Below are 21,171 nucleotides of genomic sequence, written 5' to 3' on the forward strand. Positions count from 1 at the left end.
AATTTCACGAGCAGGCTGTTCCGTTGATCGGATCAACTGGAACCCTCGACGTCGTAAGCGACGGAGTGCCAACAACAACAACAATTAAGCGATCCATACATATTGTTTCCCTTCGATGCATCCATACTTTGATGAACCATACAAATAAACAACTGCTAAACCGGAAACTCTCTTTCCGCCATAATCACTGTTTCGTACGCATGTATTCGTCAGGACTTCCTCCACTTTCTCTTTCCTTCCCTCCGCCTGTCTTACTCTCTGATTTTATTTCTTTAGCCACCGTTTCTTCAGTCTGTCTTTCTCTCTCTAATTTATTTCAGGCCCGCGATGTTTAGTTCGGAGGAATATTTGAGGAAGAAAACTGGTGAATATGGCATCGGTCGTCTCAGTTACCTCCAGTCGTTGGTGACAGAGTTTGAAGAGACAACATCCGATGGTAAACAATGCACAAACACTAACGCATTACACACAAACATTAACGCAGTACACGCTCGGACACACATACACATACATGAACGCATTACCCACACATACACACAGACATTAACGCATTACACACAAACACATACAGAAACATTAACGCATTACACACACACACAAACACAGTCGGAGGTAAAGAATACGCACACCGCCGGGTTTTCGGCGTAACATAAGCCCTAAGTTGAACCCTGACCCTAACCACCCGGTGTACGGATTCTTTGCCTTGGCCCAAGCACATACACAAACATTAACACACTACACACACACACACACTGGAACAATAATGTTGACTACATATTTACGTATGTGTTTCCCTGTGTGTTACACTCTGGGTGTGTATTTGTATGTGTGTTATAAATTTCACCGCCCAACGGGTTAGAAACAGCAGTCAAATACGCAAAGGGCATAACTACAGTTTGGGACCCTTAAAATCCTTAAAATGCAATGAGTCATGCCTGAAATATCTCTTTTCAGATGCTAAGAAAGAAATTCTTGCCAACCTGGCTAATTTTGGCTACGACCCCCTAAACTATGGCTTCTTTCGCCAACTCAATATCCTGGATTTGTTTCTTGGTAAGTAGAAATGTCTTTGTATTCTAAACTTTTTCTTGAACCCCTTCCATATTCTACCATTTATCCACAGATAAACCGTAATTTTCCTGATAACAACCTTGTCTTTTGGAATCATCCTGGTTCTGTGATGTTGCTAAACTTTTTCACATTGTTATCATATTTCTGTTGAAACGCTCCAATGTTGTTTCAATTAGTTCCAAAAATAATGAAGAATTAAGTAAAAATAACTTCCATAATTAATTTTGTGTTTGGGACACTCCTGTAATCTATAGTGTCGTTGCCACCACCACCACCACCACCACCGTCAACATTATCATCATTTTAACATTCACTTTACCATGGTTGCATCATCATCATCATCGTCATCGTCGTCATCATCATTTTCATCATTGCTGTTCTCGTTATCACTGTCATCATCACCATCATTTTCACTGTCGTTCTTGTCATCACCATCGTCGTCATATATATGTGCACAACATCATCATCATCATCATACGTCCGCTTTCCATGCTGGCATGGGTTGGACGGTTTGACCGAAGACTGGTGAAACCAGATGGCTGCACCAGGCTCCAATCTGATCTGGCAGAGTTTCTACAGCTGGGTGCCCTTCCTAACACCAACCACTCCGAGAGTGTAGTGGGTGCTTTTTACATGCCACTGCCACAGGAGCCAGTCAGGTGGCACTGGCATCAACCACGTTTGGGTGGTGCTTTTTATGTGCCACCATGGCTGTGTAGTTGACTTTATTTCTCAGCCGTAAGATTATGAGGATTATGGTGGTGGTGATGATGATGATGATGGTAGTGCTGGTGGTGGTGATGTCCATAAGGATAACGGTGATGATGATGATGATGATGACTGTTATTGCTATTGACAACGATGCTGCTGCTGGTGAAGTTCTCATTTTGTTAAATGTTTAACGACACAGTTGTGTTTGTTGTTGTTGTTGTTGCAGATTCTTTAGAAGACAACGATGAGAAAATGGTAGAATTTGCCATAGCAGGTTTATGCAATTGCTGTTTAGGTAAGGCGTCTTATTCAAGTAGTTCTTGCTTTCATTCCGATGCACATTACAGTCGGACTGGCCATGCTGGAGTACTACTGCCTAGGCTTTTAGTCACTCATATTGATCTCGAGAGTTACCGTATTTTAACGTGTATAAGGAACCCTTTTTTTGCCAAAAATTAGGTTAAGAAAATATGGGAGTGTCTTATACATGGATAGTATTATAATCCCTTACAAAAGGGGTTATAATACTAATGCCAACCACTTTATAGAGAGACTAGATGCCTTTAGCATGGCACAAGAATGGGTGTTCTGGAACCTGTAATTATTGGGGCACTGGGATATGGTAACACATTGCCTAAATACCAATCTTGAGAAATTAGGCTTCCCAAATCCAAAAAGGAGAAAGCTAATTCAAAGACTACAGATCCAATCCATCCCTGTAAAACTTTCCAGAAGTTTATCATTTAAATATATATATGAGCATGTCTGGATATGTAGCTATATGCATGAGAATACATACATAAAACAAAACATGCTAATCTGCACATATACATACACACACACACACACACACACACACACATATATACACACCTTGTTGTTGATTGTTGAAATTCAAATCAAGGAGCCTTGGATCTGGGTTAGAAACCGGTTCTTTCTCTGTTGGCAAGAAATCTTGAAATAAAATTGAACAAACGTATGTACACACATATGTATATTTATATCCGCATGTATGTTAAACCTTTGTAGGCTGTGCTACAGCATGGCCACAGTTCAGTGAACACAACAACTAAAAGAAAAAAAAAAGACCTATTCCCAATCACAATAACAATCATAATCTTTCTTCCTCCCTAATGGATCTTTCACGTTCCTGGTCTGAATTCCTGCAGAATTTACCATTGCAGGGGAGATAATCAGAATTTGCCTTTATAAGGGAGATAATTAGACTAAGTCGAGGAATTCGCACCTTAGAGTAAACGGCCCAGGCATCTATCTAATTTGTTTAATTTCTACTTAGATATAAATTTCTTTAACCCTTTAGCATCCAGATTATTCCATCAACTGTTAATTCTTATTTATTCACATTGCTTTGTATTAATCATGCTTTATCTCTCATAGCCTCAAGCTTTCAATGATGAGATTGTTTATTTTTAGAATGACATTGTAAGGTAGATGTGAAAGGCCAGAACCGGTTGGTTTGAACATAAAACAGGTAGACTATTTGGAATGGGTATGGCCAGTTTAAACGCAGAAGGCTTCTAGTCGCTGGTAGCCAGGCATAGCGACATTTCGTTTTGTTCATGACAGGATTTTCTTATTGTTAAATAAAATTTCATTAAACTATTTCTCTGCCATTTATGACTTTGTACATATATGTGTGTATGTATGTAGATATATATACATATGTAGATCATTGTCATCATGATATACATATACATGTAGTTCAGATTTACAGAAAACAAAAGACGAAGACAGGTGTAGGAACAGCCAGCAGGTGTATTAGTTTGACGCTTGGGAAGAATGGAAAAGTCTTGTATGTTTCAAGCCTATGTTCTTCAACAGAAAGGATTAAGATGGGATAAAATGGAGAGAGAAGAATGTCCAGGGTTCAACGTTCTGACCTGGCAAAAAAAAAAATATATATATATATATAGAGAGAGAGAGAGAGAGAGATTTATACCTACTTACCTATATGTATTTGTGTGTGTGTGTGTATATATATATATATATATATATATATATATATCTGTGTATATCTCATTTCAGATGAGAAAAACAAGGAGTTTATTATCAAAAACGATGGTGTAAATATTGTGAAAAAGCACTGCCTCAGGTGAGTCATTAATCATTGTTCATATTATTCATATCAATCATCAGGTTTGTCTTCAGGTGCATCTCTGCATTCCTGAATGTGTGTGCAGCAGTGTCTTTTGTGTTGGTGCAGAATTGCATTTCAGAACCGGATGTCTGCTTTTGATTTTTATTTTTTGTGGAATATGGCAAAACACCTGTACGGCAAAATGCCTGTACAGCAAGACACCTGGACAGCATGACACTTGTACATCAAGACACCTGAACAGCAAAATGCCTGTACAGCAAGACACCTGGACAGCAAAACACCTGTACATCAAGACACCTGGACAGCATGACATTTGTACATCAAGACACCTGGACAGCAAAACACCTGTGCTTGTCCCTCTATCATACTTTAGCCTCTCACCACCTGGGCACCTGGCATAAAGCCACCTCTCTCAGTACAGTATCCTGCATCCTCATTCGATCAAAGGTGGAAATATTGTCTCCTTAGATACTAGTCCTCTTTAAGTGGCACCAGTACTGACAGGGTCATCAAGTAACTTGCTCGACAAAGATCCTTTGAAAGGGGATGGGGCATTGGAGGAGGTGGTCTTGTGTCAGATGATGAAAGGTTAGAGTGTGACAGAGAGACAGAAATGGGTGTCTTGCTGTAGGGGAGGTACATGGTTACCCGACCAGAGAGAGAGAAAATTATATATTTCGAACGGGAATTTGGCAGCGCCACCTCTAGCCGAACAATTGTTCTGTGCTGATGAAGGGAAATAACCCGAAAATTGCGATACACAGATATTGTTTTGAGCTGAGTGGGGGTGCTAGATGCCCTTGTTTGAAAATATAAGGACACAGATCGTGTTGTATAGCCAGCTGGAGACGATGTCACCTGGGGCTAAATTACAGCAACATTCGTCCTTAACCAGGACTGCCATGTTATGTTGGCAAACAATCTTTACTCCAAAGTACTGTTGCTGAATATCTCTCGTTGTGAGATTTAAAACAAAAAATAGTAATTTTCAGAGAGAGAGTGATCAAGGAGGAGGTCATAAAAACAATTGATTGTGCATATTTATGTATTCGTTTAATTAACTCCTATCTTTCAGTGGTGCTAATGAAGAAACATTAATATCAGCCTTGACATGTCTGATGTTCCTCATCACCCCAGCTTCCAAAAAAGGTAAGAATATTTATTTCAGTTGCAACTCTTTACATTCTGAGTTCAAATCTCAGCTTTGTCTTTCATTGTCTATGGGTTGATGAAATAAGGTACCAGTCATGTACGAGGGTCAATATAATTGTCTAACCCTCTTCCCTCAAAAATTGCTGCCCTTGTGCCAAACTTTTAAACTATTATTACTTATTATTAGTATTATTGTTATTATTGAGTGAAAGAGCAGTGCATGCCATCAAAGTGACACTAGGGTAAAATATACGAAGCCCAGTATACCCATCATGACGACCCGTCTGATAAGGGTACACCAGGCAAATGCATCACAACCATATGTGCGTAACATGGTGATCTCATATCAAGATAAACAGTGCATGACCTTGCAGGTGGGGCCCAGTTGGAATTTTCTTCAGGTCAAGTAGCCCATCCCACTCAAATGGTCCCTGAATAAGAGTTGTTTAAAGATGTTGAATGAAACACCCGTATTTCCAGGGGCAAATTATTCAAACCCTAAAGAATTCCTCTCAACACATAGCTATGATGCTCCCCCACTACTTCTGCTCATGATCAAAGATGCACATATCGTCAGCCACCAAGGGACATGCTCAACTGGTTAAGGTCAAACAACTGACAAACAAATCTATGGTATTGAGCAGAATATTTGCTGTGGACCATCTTTTATACCAAGACAAAAGAATGTACATGATAACACTTCCAATCAATTAAGATCAGAAGCCATGAGAGCCACTGCCATTTTTCCCCTCTGGTTTCACCAGTCCTCAGTCAAATCGTCCAACCCATGCTAGCATGGAAAGCAGACATTAAACGATGATGATGATCATTCTGATGATTAAGACCATGCTGGAGCACCACTTGTTGATAGTATGTTTATGGATGTCTTTCAAAAAAATGAACCACTAATTTTATTGAACCACTAATTTTTTGCCAGCTATTCTGACGGAGGAGTTCACAAAACGAATCCTAGACTGGTCTGGAAACTCTAACGCACGCATTAAAAACTTAGCTACCATATTCATCGAGGTAAACAACCATTTTCTATCTTTCTACACTATTGTATATATGGCAAAATTTGAAACCATTATTATTATTATTTATTTTCTTCCTCCAGGATTATTTCAACAAAGAAGATAATAAGGTGAAATACGGAGATCAAGCTTCAGTCGCAGACCATTGACAACGATGACGAAAGCTAGAAGCTCAGAAATTCTGGTGAGATGGAGCAGCTGAATATATCGACCGACCTACCCCAGTAGTTAACTGGTATTTTGATTTATCGGCACGTCACCTCCAGAAGGAAGAAAGGTAGAGTGTTGACCCCGACTTGATTTGAACTCAAGAATGCACAGGAATCTGTTGCAAAATACTCCGGGTCAAGCACTGCTGCATTCAAGTGCAATTCGTTTGTGCAACAGCTCGAGCAAGTGCCTTCGTCTGTAGCCAGAGGCTGAGCAAAGTCTTATGAACAGATTTGAAAGGTGGAAACTAAAAGATTTTCAAGTATATCTATATAGGCGCAAGCATTGCTGTATGGCAAGAAGGTTGGTTCCAGGTTCAGTCCCACTGCGTGGCACCTTGGGCAAGTGTCTTCTTCTATAGCCTCAGGCCGACCAAAGCTTTGTTAGTGGATTTGGTAGACGGAAACTGAAAGAAGCCCATGATATGTTTGTGTCTGTTTGTCCCCGCCCCACCATTGCTTGACAACCAATGTTGGTGTGTTTACTTAACAGGTTTTTCAAATAGTTATTTATATTGACTGCGACCATGCTGGAACACCGCCTTTTGTTGAACAAATCGACCCCAGGTCTTATTCTTTGTAAACTTAGTACTTATTCTATCAGTCTCTTTTGCTGAACCGCTAAGTTACAGGGACGTAAACACACCAACATCAGTTGTCAAGCGATGGTGTGGAGACAAACACAGACACACAAACATAGATACAATTGGCTTCTTCCAGTTTCTGTCTATAGTATAACCTGTCGTATGACAATGTATAATTTTGGCAGCTTCCTTTTGCCAACATGGCCAAACATCAAGAAATACAGCAGACAGTTACAAGTTTAACTTTTATCAAATTTCTTGGTGCTTCATACAAAATAATGAAATGAAAATTGATTTTCAAAACGAAAAATATTTATTACTTTTAAAATAAAATTACATAATACAAATTTCATTGACTCCTCCTCTGCGATTCTTTTTCACTGTGTGTGTGTGTAGTGGGAGAGGAATGTTCTTTTACTCATTGCCTGTCACCAAGCCTATCTGACACCTCTTATGTTAACCCTCTCTGTATCTCTCCCCCTCTCTCTATACAATGTAAGTTGTGACTAGAGCAAGCAACCAACCAACAAATATTATATCAGCTATTATTATATACAGAGATAAGATATATATATATACATAACTAGGAAAAACCATAATGTTGTCTGTGTGTCACTCAGACAGGCTACATAGCCAAATGTGATGGAAGTTTTCTTCATGCGAATAACAGATTTAACCAACCCAGAGGTGAAGATAGTTGACAAGGCTTAATGGCAATATAAGGGGTCGTAGGAAAGTTGGGGGTGGGTAGAAAATGAAGATGGTAGTGGTGGTGGTGGTGGTGCTATATAAGAAAAAAATCACCCAGACCACTCTGTAAAGTGGTTGGCATTAGGAAGGGCATCCAGCTGTAGAAAAAAAAAACCATGCCAAGGAGAGGGCCATGCAAACAACCAACCTCTACCCCTTTTCAAAATTGCTGGCTTCCTTATGTCTAAACCAGAGACAACCATTATTATTATTATTTATTATTATTATTATTATTATTCTGTTCTTTATCTATAAATTGTCTCGCTGTGCTTGTGTCTGCAAAACCTTAACTATTATTGTTGGTGTTGCTGCTGTGGAAGTCATTGCTATAAAGCAAGGCTGTAAGAGAAACTGGAAGCCTGCCATCTGTATTCCCCAGCCTTGATCGGAGTCTCTAGCGTTCTTTCGGTGATGTCTATTTTGCCGTCTCCATCAACCAGTAGCACAGTATGGGTCCTGAAGAGAGAGAAACATTGACTTACATTAATCAAACCATCATCATCATCATCATCGTTTAACGTCCACTTTCTCTGCTAGCATGGGTTGGACGATTTGACTGAGGACTGGTGAAACCGGATGGCAACACCAGGTTCCAATCTAATTTGGCAGAGTTTCTACAGCTGGATGCCCTTCCTAACGCCAACCACTCAGAGAGTGTAGTGGGTGCTTTTACGTGTCACCCGCACGAAGGCCAGTCAGGCGGTACTGGCAACAGCCACGCTCAAAATGGTGTCTTTTATGTGCCACCCGCACAAGAGCCAGTCCATGGGCACTGGCAACGATCTCGCTCGAAAATCCTCAAAGGCCACACTCAAAATGGTGCATCTTATGTGCCACCCGCACAAGAGCCAGTCCAGGGGCACTGGCAACGATCTCACTTGGCTTGCCGGGTCTTCTCACGCACAGCACATTTCCAATGTGGCCAGATCTGGCTTTTTACACCTACCCTACAATGTCATTCTCAGAATAAAATAAACAATCCCATCATTAAAATCTCAAAGCTATAAGATAATGCAGGATTAATTCAAAACGATATGAATATATAAGCATTATATTTTAAAGTGTAATCTGAATGCCATGTTCTACTGTGTTAGCAGTGCTCTTACATCACTTGTTAAGCATGCTTAGATGCATTGCACCACTGTAGAATTATCTCCCCAGTAGCTGCAGGCACATTGTATTGCATTGAGAGGGGAGAAAACTCATACAACGACATGATGCACCTGCTGTGTGCTAAAGGTTAAAAATTCAGAAATACTGTCTTCTTTTTTTTTACCTTGATCCTCTTCGTTCCTCTTCATTTTGGAAATAGATATAAGGAATGGTTGACTTGAAGGATGGAAATTTCTGGGTGTATTCCTGGTCATAATATCTGGATAATGAGATAAAAAAATAAAAAAGTAATCTGACAAACATTGACAAATAAGGAATGGAAGAGTTTTATCAAAACATGGCATGACTAATTAGTACACAATTAAAATACCAAGAAGCTTGCTTCCCAACCACATGGTTCTGGGTTCAGTCGGGCAAGTGTTTTCTACAGTAGCCTCAAGGCTCACCAAAGCCTTGTGAGTGGATTTGGTAGATGGAAACTAAAAGAAGCCTGTTGTGTGTGTGTGTGTAATCACATGATAGAGCAGGCTATCAGATGTTGTTATACATTGCTAGTCACAATGCGCTTTTGCATTGCTTTAGCCCTCAAACGATGCCCCCTCGCTGGGTAGGCGAGGTGGCCAACAATCCCCCCTGATCAAAGGGGGTGTGGAGCAATGTGAAATGAAGTGTTTTGCTGAAGAACACAATGCACCACACTTCAGGGAATTGAAACTACGATCTAGCAACTGAGTGCAACAGCCTAACCACTAAGCCACACACCTTCACACATATATAGGGTGCAGACATGGCTGTGTGGTAAGAAGTTTGCTTCCCAACCACATGGTTCCAGGTTCAATCACCCTGCATGACATCTTGGGTAACTTTCTTCTACTATAGCCTTGGGTCAACCAAATCCTTACGAGTGGTTTTGGTAGATGGAAACTGAAAGAAGCCCGTTGAATTAAGTGCGCACGACCGCGTGTGTGTGTGCGTGCATTTGTCCTCCGGCCCTGCTTGACAATCAGTATTGGCATGTTTACATTGCTGTAACTTAGCAGTGCAGCTAAAGTAACTGATAAAATAAATAGCAAGCTTAATAATAAAAATAAAAAAAAAATTACTGAGATCAGTTTGTCTGACTAGAATTTCTACAAAGCGGTGCTCCAGCGTGGCTGCAGTCTAGTGACTTAAACAAGTAAATGATTAAAAAAAAAAAAAAGATACCCTCCCCCCCAAGCAGCAGGTCTTACGGTTCTTTGTTCATCATCATCTGAAAAAGGCCGTCTTTGAGTTGTTGGTGGTGTTGTGTCGTGGAGTATTTCGTGATGACGTCATTGAATAATTCTTTACCCTTGCACACCTTGTGGAGCGGGTGCAACAACTCAGAGTTTCCAAACACATAAGAAGTACCTGGCGGCGGAGGAAAGAGAGGTGGAGTGTTAGGGGGGGGGGAGATACAGCATGGTCGTGTAAACGTGTGTGTGTGTGTGGGGGGATTGTGTATGTGTGTGCATGGGTCAGTGTGTGTGCGAGTGTGGGTGTATGAATGGGTGTGTATATGATTGTACGTATGGGTGTGTGTGTGTGTATATGAGGATGAATGTGAGGGTGTATGTGTATATATGGGTGTGCGTATGAGTATGTATATGAATGTGTGTATGGGTGTATAGGCGTGGGTGTGTGTGCGCGTGGGTGTTTGTAGGAGTGTGTAGCAGAGACAAAACTGAATCACCGAAATCACCAAGTTATAACTTAACCATAATCATTTCATATGATTGGTCGATTAACTGACCAATCAGTCTTGAGCTATCACTTGATTTAACCTTCTAGAACAGGGGTCCCCAACCCTTTTAATATGCTTATCCTTATGTATATATATATATATATATATATATATACATATATATATATATATATGAAATTTTGAATTTAGTTCATGGACCTCTCTATTACTTTTAAGGACCACCAGGGGTCCATAGACCCAAGGATGGGAACCACTGTTCTAGAGCCTTCTAGAATCTTCTAACAAGGCTTATGAAAAAAAAGTTTTGGTGCTAAAACCTCTGAATGTTGGGCACCGTTGCTGTGATGGCCACATTCTCATTTTCTTATTCAGCCCTGCAGAAGCAGTGTGCTAAATGGCTGTTTTAACAACTTCAGATTCGGCTGAGCAAATAGAAGCTACAGGTTTGCTGTTGTGAATCTTATATCATTAAAAGTGAAGCTGATCTCCATCTGTCTGTCAATGACAGCATATGTGTAGAGAGAAGGGGAAAAAAGGGAGGAGAAAGAGTTATTGAGAGAGAGAGAGAGAGAGAGTGTGTGAATGATCAATAAATAAGTTGTATTGTTACCTTAGTAACTATCAAGTTATGATTAAAACTGTGGGAATCCTAAGTACAAGCCTGTTAAAACAATGCAACACAGATTTCAAAAAGAGATTATTTGCATATATATATAACAGATATAGTTATTTATCCTTGGTTTTTAGTGTATGTATGTGAAAGAGAGATACGCAGTGAGCATTGCCAACTTAGTAACTAACAAGTTTCGATTAAACCTGGAAGTTTTAAATGCAAGTCTGTTAACACAAGGCAGCACAGACTTCAAAAGGAGACTATACTCTTTCTCTCTCTTTTACTCTTTTACTTGTTTCAGTCATTTGACTGCGGCCATGCTGGAGCACTGCCTTTTAGTTGATAAAAAAAATCGACCCCAGAGCTTGTTCTTTGTAAGCCTAGTCCTTACTCTATCGGGCTCTTTTGCCGAACTACAAGCAACTTACCACACAGCCATGTAATGTAAGTGTATATGTTCGACAGAGTGCTAGTGTTTTGAGAGAGAAGTTTAGGCAAAAGAGGAATTGGTTGCTGTGTGCAAGAGAGAAGACTGTGCCGGTTTGGTCATGTGATGCAGATGAATGCTGACAACTCAATAATGCGCGTGTGTGTGTGGGTGTGTGTGTGTGAGCATCTGTGTGTCTAAGACACTTGTGTGTATATATGTAGATTTGTATGTGTTTATGCATATGTGTGTGTGTTGGCAAACAAGGGCCAGGTGAACGAGTGAATGTAACATGGCCACCTCACCTGGTTCTAATAACTGTGGTTCGCTGTTATCTTCAGTGTTAGACAGACAATAGACTTCGTTAGAACTGCAAAAATAAATAGGGGCTCATTATATATATACATAACTCTCTCCCCACTTCTTCTTTTTCTTTGTCTTACAGGGGTCACCAAGTAAGACAACTATCTCGGTGTCTTTCTTATTTCTTTACTGCCCACAAGGGGCTACACACAGAGGGGACAAACAAGGACAGAAAAACGGATTAAGTCGATTATATCGACCCCAGTGCGTAACTGGTACTTATTTAATCGACCCCGAAAGGATGAAAGGTAAAGTCGACCTCAGCGGAATTTGAACTCAGAACATAATGGCAGACAAAATACCACTAAGCATGAAGAGTTACATCAATCTTTCTAACATATAATAATAATAATAATAATAACAATAATCCTTTCTATTGTAGGCACAAGGCTTCGAATTTGGGGGAAGGAATTAAGTTGATTATATCGGGCCCCAGTGCATAACCGGTACTTGTTAATCAACACTGAAAGGATGAAAGGCAACGTTGATCTCAAATAATAATAATAATAATAATAATAATCTGCAGACATTTTAGGAAGTCAGTAGAACTTACCTGAGATCCATTAAGACAATAGTAAAAGGTGAGAAATCCGTGCGGAGAGAAGCTAAAGTGTTCGTGTAAGACACAGCAGTATATTGGTCATTGTTCAAATAGTCGGACACAAGTTGACCTTGGAATGAAAAGAGAGAGAGTGTCGTAAGAAACATAGACACAAATATGTGTGCGTGTGTTTGGATGGATGGATTGATTGATAGAGAGACAGACAGGTAAAAAGATAGACAGGTAGCTAGAGAGATAAACAGAAAGATATACATTTAGTTAGAGAGATAGGTGAGCTAGACAGGTAGCTAGAGAAATAGAAATACAGAAATACATATAGATAGATAGGGTGATCAAATAAGAAAAAAACAAAATGGTCAACAGTCCTTCCTGTGCCATAAACTCAAAGTTGGTTTTCTCTTTGCCAGCTGAGTGGAATGGAGTAATGCAAAATGAAGTGTTTTGCTTAAGAACGCAATGATTGCCCAGTCCAGGAATTGAAACTATAATCTCAAGATCATGAGTGCAACACCCTAACCACTTAGCCATGTGCCTCAATCGATCAATCAATAGATTGAAAGATAGATAGACAGATAAATAAATAGATGGATGGATGGATAGACAAACAGATAGACAGATAGACATATATATAGATAAATAAATAGACAAATAGATAGATGAACAGACAGATAGATAGATAAGATAGGTAGATAAATAGTTATATCTGTGTGTGTGTGTGTGTTTGTAAATGAAGACAAAATCAAAAAGAAGGACAGTTCACGTACCACGATGCTTCTTGGAAGGGTCTGGTTCCTCACAGTAAATGTTTAGTAAACAAGATAATTTACCATTCCGGTTCACAGCTAGCCATGTTCCACCTTCTCGTCCCTCCATAAGATCCATACCTTGATGAAACAAACGCAGAAGAGCTAAAGACAGTGTCGGTTGATTAGGTATACAAATTCACACATTTTTAAACACTGTTTTTCATCACCGTCACCCGCCAACACCATCAACACTATCATCATATCGACATTATCATGATCATCAAAGCTGGCTGAATCATTAGCACGCTGGGCGAAATGTTTATTGGTATTTCGTCTACCGCTACATTCTGAGATCAAATTCCACCGTGGCTGATTTTGCCTTTCATCCTTTCAGGGTCAATAAATTAAGTACCAGTGAAACGCTGGGGTTGATGTAATCAACTAGTCCCCTCCTCCCCCCATATTTCAGGCCTTGTGCCTTTAACAGAAAGGACTATTATTATCATTATTATTATTATTATTATTATTATTATTAAGGTAGTGAGCTGGTAGACTTGTTAGTATGCTGGGCAAAGTGCTTTACGGTATTTCATCCGTTTCTATGTTCTGAGTTCAAACTCTGCTGGGGTTGACTTTGCCTTTCATCCCAGCCACATCATTCTGGGTTCAGTCCTACTGCGTGGCACCTTGGGCAAGTGTCTTCTACTACAGCCTCGGCACAACCAAATCCTTGCGAGTGGATTTGGTAGACGGAAACTGAAAGAAACCTGTTGTACATATATATATGTATGTGTATGTGTCTGTGTCCTATAACTTAGTAGTTCAGCAAAAAGAGGCTGATAAAATAAATACTAGGCTAACAAACCCTTTAAGGTGGTGGCTCCAGCATGGCCACAGTCAAATGACAAGCAAATAAAAGACGTGTGTGTGTGTGTTTGTTCTCCACCCCCACTTCAACCAGTTGACAACAAGTGTTGGTGTGTTTGTGTTCCTGTAACTTAGCAGTTCAGCAAAAGATATTAATAGAATAAGTACCACTTCTTTAAAAAAAGAAGTACAGCAGTTGATTCATTTGACAAAAAATTGCTCAAGCCGGTGCCCCAGCAGGGCCACAGTCTAGTGAGTGAAACAAGTAAAAGATAAAAGAGAACAAGAACTACCACTTACCACCAATACACTGAGGATTGTCCTTCCAGAATCCGAGGGGTAATGTGAGGCGATCCCAGCTTTCATCACGGATATTGGCTAAGATCAGGCGATATTTATCTGGCGAAGGATCAGCGAGGAAATGGAAGAAGAGCATACACATTGTCAGAGGATTGTGTCAGGATGAGGATGTCCTCCTGGTGGCAGAGAAAGGGAGAGAAATGTAGCAAAACCACTGACCAATGGGGGAACGGTTAGATCAGTCGGCACCTGGAGGTTGAGAATGTGTATGGTGTTCTGACGTCACCTCACACAAAACCACTGAAATTTTCCCTCTGGTCAGAACTGGGCCTCTAAGAAAAAAACAGGCAGTGACTTCTTAAGAATGGTGGATGACTATCAGGCCAAAACAAATTATAGAATCCCTACAAGTCAACCAAGAACACTGGACTTGACCGTGGTCGAATCGTCGGGTGACAGGACGTGAAGTAAATCAATCAAATCACAATCAAATGGAAATTGTAGTTGTGGCCTGGGGTGCCACACTGTGGGAGTGAACCTAGAACCATGCGGTTGGGAAGAAAGCTTCTTACCACACAATTGCACCTGTCATGTTCATAAAATAGTTTTGCAATAAAACGAAAAATACTTTTCATGTTTTTGTTTTGCATTTTTTTTCTAAGTTAGCAACCAAACAAAAAGATATTTAAACAACTGAAATAATCTGATTTTCTGCCCAAACTGGATTGAATAGTCCTATATATAAGTATGTGTGTGTATGTGTGTCACACTGTTTAAGCCTGTTAAAGAATACAAGCAATGTTTCCTCTCCGTTTTGTAAAAGGCAGTGAAAAGAGGTCGAGGTCAGATCTGCACTGGTGAAGCGTTCACCAGCAACAACCACCCAAACAGACCCATGAGTTGGCTCCAATCTGATCTGGCAGAGTTTCTACAGCTGGATGCTCTTCCTAATGCCAACCACTCTGGGAGTGTAGTCAGTACTTTTTATGTGCCACCAGCACAGGAGCCAGTAAGGTGAACCTGGCACCAATCACGTTTGGATGGTGCTTTATATGTGCCACCGGCACCGGAGCCAGTAAGGTGGTCCTGCCACCGAACACATTTGGATGGTACTTTTTATGTGCCACCAGCACAGGAGCCAGTAAGGTGAACCTGGCACCAATCACGTTTGGATGGTGCTTTATATGTGCCACCGGCACCGGAGCCAGTAAGGTGGGCCTGCCACCGAACACATTTGGATGGTACTTTTTATGTGCCACTGGCACAGGAGTCAGTCAGGCTCATATACATATATATATATGTGTATATATATATTTCAGATAGCAAGACAGTGTGTGAGAGAAAATCATGATGTGAGAAAATGTGTTCGCATGGATGATGGGTTACTGGGCAGTTTAGTAACCCTTCGAAGAAGGAAGAGCTACTATGAAGGGCTACTAAATGCGGAGAACTAATGGGAGAGAGAGTCTTCCAACAGAAGGACCCATCTAGCTGAATAGACAATAGCAAGGTAGACAAAGCCATGAAGAATATAAAAATGGGAGAAGCACCTGGCCCATCTGGAATGTGTATGTTTGCCCCCACCGCTATCATTTGACAACTGATGTTGGTGTGTTTACGTCCCTGCAACTTAACAGTTTGGCGAAAGAGACCGATAGAATAAATACCAGGCTTACAAAGAATAAGTCCTGGGGGTGGGGGTCGATCTATTTGACTAAAGGCGGTGCTCCAGCATGGCTGCAGTCAAATGACAGTAACAGATAACAATAAAAGAATGGAGAACAGTGTTGCCAACAAACTGCCCACTCACTTCAAGTTTTTGAATATAAATAGAATCAGAATACCTGTACTTGAAAAACTAGTTCAGAATTAGTAACAAAAAGTACAGGTGACTATAAGACAAGGTAGGGCACAGTACTCACTTAAAAGCCTCATGCCTACTTTAGAGTTTATTTTCGTTGTACAGGATGTTTAGTGGAGGTGCAATGGCCCAGTGGTTAGGGCAGCAGCCTCTCGGTCATAGGATCGTGGTTTCAATTCCCAGACCGGGCGTTGTGAGTGTTTATTGAGCGAAAACACCTAAAGCTCCACGAGGCTCCGGCAGGGGATGGTGGCGAATCCTGCTGTACTCTTCCACCACAACTTTCTCTCACTCTTACTTCCTGTTTCTGTTGTGCCTGTAATTCAAAGGGTCAGCCTTGTCACACTTTGTGCCACGGTGAATATCCCAGAGAACTACGTTAAGAGTAGCACCACAAGAATGGTTGTGTGAAACATGGGAGTGTTTTTTTTTTTGGCCACCTCCAGTATATTCATCGAATCTGTGCATGGAATGGTTATGCAGTCATGCTTTTGCTATTAAAAGTTTAATGGTTCAAGGTTAACCTGAGTTAAGCGACTACAACAACAAGGCCTTTCTGCATGGTCATCCAAACTGCTAGACATAGCAGCCAAACGTAAAAACAAACAAATGGATATTTAAGAATTCCAAAATAAAACCTAACGTAATGTGGTCATTATTTCCAAGTGGACTTCGGAATGTAACACTAAATCAGCTTCGTTTGTGAATGTAAGACATTAAAAATGGGACACATTGCACAATGTAGTCCAAAGTACACTTGTGTGTAACAGAAAGAAGGAAAAAGCTGATATGGTCATTCTGTGATGCTTTTGATATCAAAGATCTGTTGGTTCAAGTTTAAACTGTGTTAACCCTTTTGATACCAACCTGGCTGAAACCACTTCTGGCTCTGTAGTACAAATGTCTTGTTTTCATAAGTTTTGAATTAAAATCTTCCACCAAACCTTAGTCACAATTTATGTTCCTAACACTAGCTGAATGATAACGAAGTTATTTTACCAAATTCTTTGTTATATTTAAAATTAATTGAAACAAACCTTGTCAAGCCAAGTGAAATTGTAGTCGTGACCGATGCTGGCATCACATAACTGGCACCCATGCAGGCGGCACATAAAAATCACCTGTGCCATCAGCACAGGTGCTACTGACGTGATACTGGCATCGGCCATGCAATTGAACTGTACTTTTTACATGTCTCAAAGAATTGTCTGATCCAGTCAAGCAAGGAAATGTGAATGTGATGCTGATGATGATGATGTACATAAAAACAGAGTTTTTAAAAGAAATTTTTTTAAAGCCCTGCAACCCCAGAAGTATGAAAGGCCCCAACAACTTCAGCAAGATAGGAACGTTACAACATACCGTAATAGATACCTAAGCTACCACTACACTACAGCTCATCTACCAGTACTAGATTAACCATTAAGCAAGACAAACACATGCCTAGGGCATCAAGGGAAGGAGGGGGGCACCACAGAAATGGTAAATGGTTTACAGCACAAAAGAAATCACTTTAAAATTGTTAAAATACTATTCAAAGTGGTTTATATGATTGGGAATATAATTTTAGAGTGTTCATGGTGTCACAGGAAGGATCTGATCAAAGATTTTGCATTTAAAAAAGTCAAAGAAAACTTCTTCAAATCTAAATAAATTGGAATTATACAAAAATAAACATCATTTTCCATCTTAATGTCAGTTTTGTTTCATTTTAAAAAATAAAAAAAATTATTTAATGGTTTATTATTGTTTATATTTTGAATTACATATATATATAAATAGGCGCAGGAGTGGCTGTGTGGTAAGTAGCCTGCTTACCAACCACATGGTTCCGGGTTCAGTCCCACTGCGTGGCACCTTCGGCAAGTGTCTTCTACTATAGCCTCGGGCCGACCAAAGCCTTGTTAGTGGATTTGGTAGACGGAAACTGAAATAAGCCCGTCGTATATATGTATATATATATATATATATATATATGTTTGTGTGTCTGTGTTTGCCCCCCCACCCAACTTAGCGGTTCGGCAAAAGAAACCGATAGAATAAGTACTAGGCTTCCAAAGAATAAGTCCTGGGGTCGATTTGCTCGACTAAAGGCGGTGCTCCAGCATGGCCACAGTCAAATGACTGAAACAAGTAGAAGAGAAAGAGAGATATGGGAGCAGCAAAATCTTTTAACTGCTTAGGGCCTCTGTGGGTCTTAATCCGTTCCTGGTTAATACAATACTATCCCTTAGAGGGCAGGGTGAAGACAATCGACAAACCAAGACCACCGTCCATTCTACAGTCCAAATAATAAACCAGTGCAAGTCCGAGAAGAAAGCGAGGCCCTTAATAAATAATCTTAGAGCTGTTGTAACATTATTGCAGATTAAAAAAAAAACACCTGGGAGAAGTGGCGGGGTTGGTGGTTTTACATTTTTTTTTTTTTTACTGACAGCAAACCACAACCGACAAAAATTGGCAATGGGCCTTAGACCTGTGAGCCTCCAGCTTCTCTGTAACTGTCCAGTGTACTGCCCTTGCGTTGAGCCGGTGGGTTTTAAGGTTAATATCAATCTGTTGACCGGGTTAGCACTCTCACCTGGTTCGCGGCTGTCTTTCAGCAAGGTTCACTCTCTTGCTATAATTCGGGCTAGATTTCCCGGTCTAGGGATCATTTGAGTTACGCCCCCCTCTTCTATGACTTCAAGATTGTGTGTGTGTGTGTGTGTGTGAGAGAGCTTAAATGTGTACAATAAAATAAAGGTAAGTGTTTCCTATGGCGAAAGTAAAGAATACGCACACCCCGGTGTTTAGGGTTAGGGTTTAGGCTTTTAGTTACGCCGAAACGGGTGATGTACGTAATTTTTAAAACTTCCACCGTTTTCTATTAGGGCCGTTTTGTGAGTGAAGTGTAATAGTAAATAAAATAACAGAGAAAAAGGGGATGGAATTGGGGATTAAGTTGTAAAAGAAACGAACGAATGAATTTGTTAAAAAAATAATTGAAATTTTGGACGGAAAATTCTTTGACGGAGGGAAACGACCATCCGGTTCGTGAAATAATTGAGAATTATTCCACAAAATCCGTCGATGACAGTTTGAAGACGGATTTAATAGTCGAACTATTTATTTATTTATTTATGGGTTTCAGCCAAGCGGCTGTGGTCATGCTGGAGCACCACCGTGGTGGATAACACTGGGTTTATTATTTATTTGCCAGTCGGCGAGTGTTTCGTGTAGAGATATGTGTCTGAGGGAAGGGCTGCAACACCAACCGCTAACACCACACCAACAAAAGCAAACGTGTAAAGAAGAAAACAGGAGCGAAAAGCGAAACAAGGCCCCATTTAATACTGTCTTACGTGAATAACGAGAGAGAAAAATCATTTGACGAGGGGACTGCACCATCACCAGCAACATCACAACAGGAAACATATAAATAACGATTGCAATAGCAACAATTAACAAAACGAGACCCCATTTAATACTGTCCCATATGAATAACAGCAAAAAAGGCTCCTTTGACGATGGGGGGGGGGGACCGTATTATTACCCTCAACACCATTACTACAGCAGCAAACATGTAAATAGCGACTGTAATAATAACAACAGAAGCAATAATTAGCAAATAAGACACTATTTAACACTGTCTCACATGAATAAGGGGGCGAACCCTAATGAAAGCGCCAAACCCCGTTAGGATCCATGGTAACACGGTTTACTGCGGACTTGTCTCTTTAGCATGTAAACAAAACCCTTTAACCAAAGTTCAACGAAGATTAAGCGTAAATTGATAAGAAATAGAGGTAGAGGTGGTTCCTACCGTCTGTCGTCGGGTAAAGATCGTTGCTTGTTTGGTCAGGTGGAGAAGGTTTAAGGTAAAAAAAGGATCCCAAAAGAAAGACACCCAAGTGGGCAGGACGACGCGAAATGGATTTTGGTCAAGAGAACCACAACGACGCATGCGCAGAATAAAGCTTTTACGGCGCACTTCACTTTCACTTCTTCACGTTTCACCTCACCTCTCACTCCTACCTCTAACTCTCTCTTTCTTATTCTTACCCTCCCTCTCTCTTTCTCCTCTTCTTTCTCTCCGTCTCTTTTTCTCTTTATCCCACTTCTATCTTTGACTCGTCCTCTCTCTCTCTCTCTCGTTCTCTTTCTCACTCTCACCTTCTCTTCCTCTTTCGCCTCTTCTATCTCTCTATCCCTTTTCTTCTTTATCTCACGTCTATCTTTTCCCCCACCTCTCTCTCACTCTTACCTTCACCCACTCTTCCTCGCCTTCTCTCTTCCTCTTTATCTCACTTCTATCTTTGCCCCTCTCTGTCTTTCTGTGTGCCTTTCTCTTTCTCATTCTTACCTTCGCTTCGTCTTTCTCCTCTTCTATCTCTCCGTCTCTTTTTCCCTTTATCTCACCTTTATCTTTGACCCCTCCCTCTCTTTCTCACTCTTTCTCGTCTTCTATCTCTACTTCTCTTTTTAACTTTCTCACAAGTCTATACCACTCTCTCTCTCTCTCTCTTTCACTCTTATCTAACTTCTTAAAGCGCCGAATACATTGTTTTATGGGTTTTTTTCTTCTGATTCTTGCAAACAAAACGATCGTAGTCATTGTTTTGAATTGAATTAAATAATTTAGGGGCTGAGAAATATCTCAGAAATAACTTTCAAAACTGCCTCTCGGTCCGAAGGATGGCAAGGGACATCACTGGGACACACTGCCCCGTTAGGGCTGAGCAGAGATGTGGTCCGGAGGCCGAGATCACCGGCCCGACCATAGACCTGCCAGAGAGCGACCGAAACTTCGACAGTTTTGCCCTTCGCAAGCCTGGGTTTCGTAGCTGAACACACCAGGTTGTCACCGGAGACGGTGTCACAGCAGACGGCATTTCTGATGAGGGACCTACCAACATGGAACGGGAAAACTATCTTACTGCCAGGCCTTTAACCATCCCCTCGGTCTAGTCCTGCTGGCTCC

At 40.7% G+C, this 21,171-nt stretch overlaps 2 protein-coding genes across 5 annotated transcripts; one reads left to right on the top strand and one right to left on the bottom strand.

The window, feature by feature from the left end:
* The first annotated feature begins 169 nt into the window (after nucleotides 1-169).
* Nucleotides 170-7,232, top strand: LOC106867525 (armadillo repeat-containing protein 7). 2 transcript variants are annotated; one of them, XM_052977591.2, is made up of 7 exons: nucleotides 170-436; nucleotides 955-1,053; nucleotides 2,009-2,077; nucleotides 3,829-3,895; nucleotides 4,977-5,050; nucleotides 5,991-6,082; nucleotides 6,171-7,232. In XM_052977591.2, the coding sequence occupies exons 1-7, from the start codon at nucleotides 328-330 to the stop codon at nucleotides 6,234-6,236; spliced, it is 576 nt and encodes a 191-aa protein (XP_052833551.1). In that variant the 5' UTR covers nucleotides 170-327; the 3' UTR covers nucleotides 6,237-7,232. The 2 variants fall into 2 exon arrangements, with proteins under 2 accessions (XP_052833551.1, XP_089200366.1); XM_089344240.1 differs by lacking the exon at nucleotides 2,009-2,077 and having other exon boundaries at nucleotides 172-436.
* On the bottom strand, nucleotides 7,175-20,233 carry LOC106867523 (transport and Golgi organization 2 homolog). 3 transcript variants are annotated; one of them, XM_089344237.1, is made up of 8 exons: nucleotides 20,014-20,233; nucleotides 14,348-14,523; nucleotides 13,199-13,318; nucleotides 12,426-12,543; nucleotides 11,815-11,879; nucleotides 9,976-10,135; nucleotides 8,907-9,002; nucleotides 7,175-8,086 (listed from the first exon to the last, which is right to left on the bottom strand). In XM_089344237.1, exons 2-8 carry the CDS (start codon nucleotides 14,487-14,489, stop codon nucleotides 7,957-7,959), a joined length of 831 nt encoding a protein of 276 aa, XP_089200363.1. In that variant the 5' UTR covers nucleotides 14,490-14,523; nucleotides 20,014-20,233; the 3' UTR covers nucleotides 7,175-7,956. The 3 variants fall into 3 exon arrangements, with proteins under 3 accessions (XP_089200363.1, XP_089200364.1, XP_089200365.1); XM_089344238.1 differs by having other exon boundaries at nucleotides 7,816-8,086; nucleotides 14,348-14,446; nucleotides 20,014-20,153; XM_089344239.1 differs by lacking the exon at nucleotides 14,348-14,523 and having other exon boundaries at nucleotides 7,816-8,086; nucleotides 20,014-20,146.
* Nucleotides 20,234-21,171: the final 938 nt, after the last annotated feature.

The sequence above is a fragment of the Octopus bimaculoides genome, chromosome 28 (genome assembly GCF_046866305.1).
Source record: "Octopus bimaculoides isolate indiv1 chromosome 28, ASM4686630v1, whole genome shotgun sequence".
NCBI lineage: Eukaryota > Metazoa > Mollusca > Cephalopoda > Octopoda > Octopodidae > Octopus > Octopus bimaculoides.

Excerpts from the sequence above, each read along its gene's own strand:
- LOC106867525 (XM_052977591.2), top strand. The coding sequence starts at position 328 with ATGTTTAGTTCGGAGGAATATTTGAGGAAGAAAACTGGTGAATATGGC. Across the intron at positions 1,054-2,008 it reads TATCCTGGATTTGTTTCTTG|ATTCTTTAGAAGACAACGAT; the intron begins GTAAGTAGAAAT and ends TTGTTGTTGCAG. Across the intron at positions 3,896-4,976 it reads GTGAAAAAGCACTGCCTCAG|TGGTGCTAATGAAGAAACAT; the intron begins GTGAGTCATTAA and ends CCTATCTTTCAG.
- LOC106867523 (XM_089344237.1), bottom strand. The coding sequence starts at position 14,489 with ATGTGTATGCTCTTCTTCCATTTCCTCGCTGATCCTTCGCCAGATAAA. Across the intron at positions 13,319-14,347 it reads CAATCCTCAGTGTATTGGTG|GTATGGATCTTATGGAGGGA; the intron begins GTAAGTGGTAGT and ends TGTTTCATCAAG. Across the intron at positions 8,087-8,906 it reads GAGGAACGAAGAGGATCAAG|GACCCATACTGTGCTACTGG; the intron begins GTAAAAAAAAAG and ends CTCTCTCTTCAG.